The sequence below is a fragment of the Gavialis gangeticus genome, unplaced genomic scaffold (genome assembly GCF_001723915.1).
Source record: "Gavialis gangeticus isolate Ggan-Ray unplaced genomic scaffold, GavGan_comp1, whole genome shotgun sequence".
Taxonomy (NCBI): Eukaryota; Metazoa; Chordata; order Crocodylia; family Gavialidae; genus Gavialis; species Gavialis gangeticus.
Window position 1 is genome coordinate 55328566 of NW_017728993.1, and position 2973 is coordinate 55331538.

The window sequence follows — 2973 nt, forward strand, 5'->3', positions numbered from 1 at the left end:
TCTTCTCCCTCTGAGATCACCAAAAGATTGAGGGCTCTCAGCAGGGTTCAGGATTTAGAACTGACTTCTTTTTAAGTCAGGTTGATACAGCAGACTTATGAAATCCTCCTGGCAAATTACTCTTTTTAGAGATGTCTAAAACCAGTCCTGCATGAACAAGAACATTAACACGTATTGATATACCACCATATTGACATTCAAGAGTATACATGTGGTGGAAAAGGTGGTTTCAGCTCATTGCCCATTATCTCTGCCCTCTGACCATTAAAACAAGGCCTAGGGAAATGGAGGAAGAAGCTAGGGGTGGGGAGCAACTCTGAGTGTGCCATTGCTCCTTAAAGTATATAAACAACATAGTATTATTTCAAACAAGATTTCCTAACAGAATAAAATCTCTGTATCCTGTTTGCTTGATCTTATTTAGCATCACCACATACTATTTCAAGAGATCTCTTTACTCACTAGAATTTCCATCACTCAGTCTTGGTGTTTGTAACTTTAGGTCAAGAGTTGAACACGTGACTACTGACTTTGGGTACTTAGCTTAAGATATCTTAAAGGGTTTTCAGTGCTAAGTCACCTGAAAATCAGGGCCCTTACTGGAATCTCATGTTGAGCATCTAAAAAACAAGGCACCTAAATCATCTAGTCCTGCTCGAAAATCTTGGATGTACTGTCATCAGTATTCACAGTCTGTTCCACACACACAAACAAACAAAAGAGCACAGAAATGAGCTGAATACAGAAACCTCTGTGCCCTGATGATGTATTGACAGTTTCTTCTTGTGCTGTGGGGTTTATGCTGTCATATAAAACAATGAAGACAAATGCCGGCACCATTAAACACCCTCAAAAGAAGAAATACAAAAAGGTATTTTTTTTCCTTAGGATTATTTTTACTCATGACAATATTTGTTAAAAATATTACATCTGCCTTTGAGAAGATATCCTCTTTGTATAATATGGAAAAATAAACTCTACAGAACACACAACAGATATCCCTAATTGGCCTGCAGATAGATGCTTTAAAATGTTAGCATCTTGGAGTCGTCACTGCAGAGGGTTAATTTTGCTTTTCCCATCCCCCAGACTCATTGGAGGCTGTACTGTATGAACAGTAAAAGACAAGAATACATAACAACAGTAAAATGTTTATTTTCTTAGAAAAAAAGGGGAATCAAAATGATTGCGATCACACTTCCATTTGCGCTCAGCAATACCAATACTGCAAGCTTAGTCCTTGATTAAGATACCTATTAAATGAAACTTTTTTCTTTAAAATACAGATTTCAGCTCCTGTATCACTTCCAGTATGTGTGATAACATGCTTTTAATGGATAATAGTTTCTCAACTTCTTCTCAGCAGAAAAACCAGGCCTACCATGGCGAAATATCCCATCTCCAAAGCTTGAAATCACCAGGAATAAGAAGCACTCCAGCCCACATGTGGACTGACAAACAGCATACAGGGGTCTTAGATGCTTGCATGTTCAGTTATGGAAGTTCTGTATAATACTACCTCACCCAATAGAAAATAGGCCAGTAGCCTTAGTAAAATCAACAGCATCTTTCAGATTAATTTTAAGGATTTGCTGCATACCTGGACACAGAAAAGTGAAAAGTTGCAACAAGTTTTAACTAGCAGCAACAAAGACAGTTCCAAGAGTTCTTAGCAATATTCCTTATCTGTCCATTAAGAAACACTGTAATTGAATGGAGAATACAATGTGGAAATGATCTTCTTTTATTATGTAGTGCTGTTTCGCTCTAGAAGACTTCCAAGAGATCTTGACTGGGTTGTAATCTATTTACACAGCAGTATTCCTGTTTTGATTGGCAGAACTGGCACTATGTGACATCCTCCTCTTCTGAACAGTAATCACGACCCTTTAAAGAGAAATACACACCTAATAAATGAACAGTTCAAAATGGAAAGCAAGAAGGTAATTGAAACAACTAGATTTGAGTTCCAAAAGTGTAACATTTCCCTTGTCTTGAAAACAGAATTTTAAGTCTGTACCCCCTTGCTCGCTGAATGAATGTAGCCAACTAATACGCAGCACAGTTTGCAAATCTTCTATAATTATGTGTGTGAAAGAGTGTCATGGAACCACGGGAAGCTATAAGTAATTGTAGCTACTTAACAGTAAATCTCACATACCTTTTGTCCACAAGTCAGAGTGGATTCAGCCAAAAGTTTTGCAAAGATATTTACAATTACGCCTAGATAGATGCGGATTTGCAACTTTAGCACTAGAATACAGCTACTTCTGAAGTAAAACACCAGAATCATCATAACCATGCAAGAATAAACAACCATTTTGAGAACAGCAAGTAAAGATAAATAATTTATCCAATAAAATCAACAAGAGATTAATATACAGGCAAAAGTATAACTATCCCTACAACAATTCAGCCTGCACAATGGAGCTACTATTCTTGTCCTTATAAAGTGTATCAAGGAATCCTTACCAGATAACTGAAATGTCTTTCAGATGAAACCTAAAACAGGGATTCCAGGAGCACAGTACCTCTGTTCATGAATGCTAGCTAAAGTGTTACTATTTTAAGGTATTCTACTTCTTGTAACTATCAACTCTTAAGTCTTCATCACCAGAAATTTGTAAGTGCAGGTTAGACAAAAACTACAGGAAACCCTCGCTATTCGTGAACTCTGGATTTGCAGATTTAATATTCGTGGAGAAGGGCAGAGCCAGGAGGTGGGCGGAGAGCGAGTGCCAGGGACATGAAGGGGGGTGGCGGCGGCAGCATCTTCTCCCTCAGAGGCAGCCGCAGCAGCACTCGGGGGGAAGGGGTCGGTCCCCAGACCCTGCGGGGGAGCCTCGGGGACAGGGAGGTTGGCAGTGGTGGCATCTTCTCTGCCACTGCCATCGAAGGCAGCCATGGTGGCATTTAGAGGGAAGGGGTCGGTGACCAGGCACTGTGGGGGAGTCCTGCAAACAGTCGGGGGGG

At 39.8% G+C, this 2973-nt stretch overlaps 1 protein-coding gene across 3 annotated transcripts in view; it reads right to left on the bottom strand.

Annotated features, from left to right (window-relative positions):
• Positions 1–1131: 1131 nt before the first annotated feature.
• CUNH1orf21 (chromosome unknown C1orf21 homolog) overlaps positions 1132–2973 on the bottom strand; it is a 262650-nt gene continuing 260808 nt past the window's right edge. For all 3 annotated transcript variants that reach the window (XM_019501738.1, XM_019501740.1, XM_019501739.1), the window contains one exon: positions 1132–1887. In XM_019501738.1, the coding sequence (XP_019357283.1) occupies positions 1809–1887 (79 nt within the window). In that variant the 3' untranslated portion in view covers positions 1132–1808. The remainder of the gene's footprint in view (positions 1888–2973) is intronic.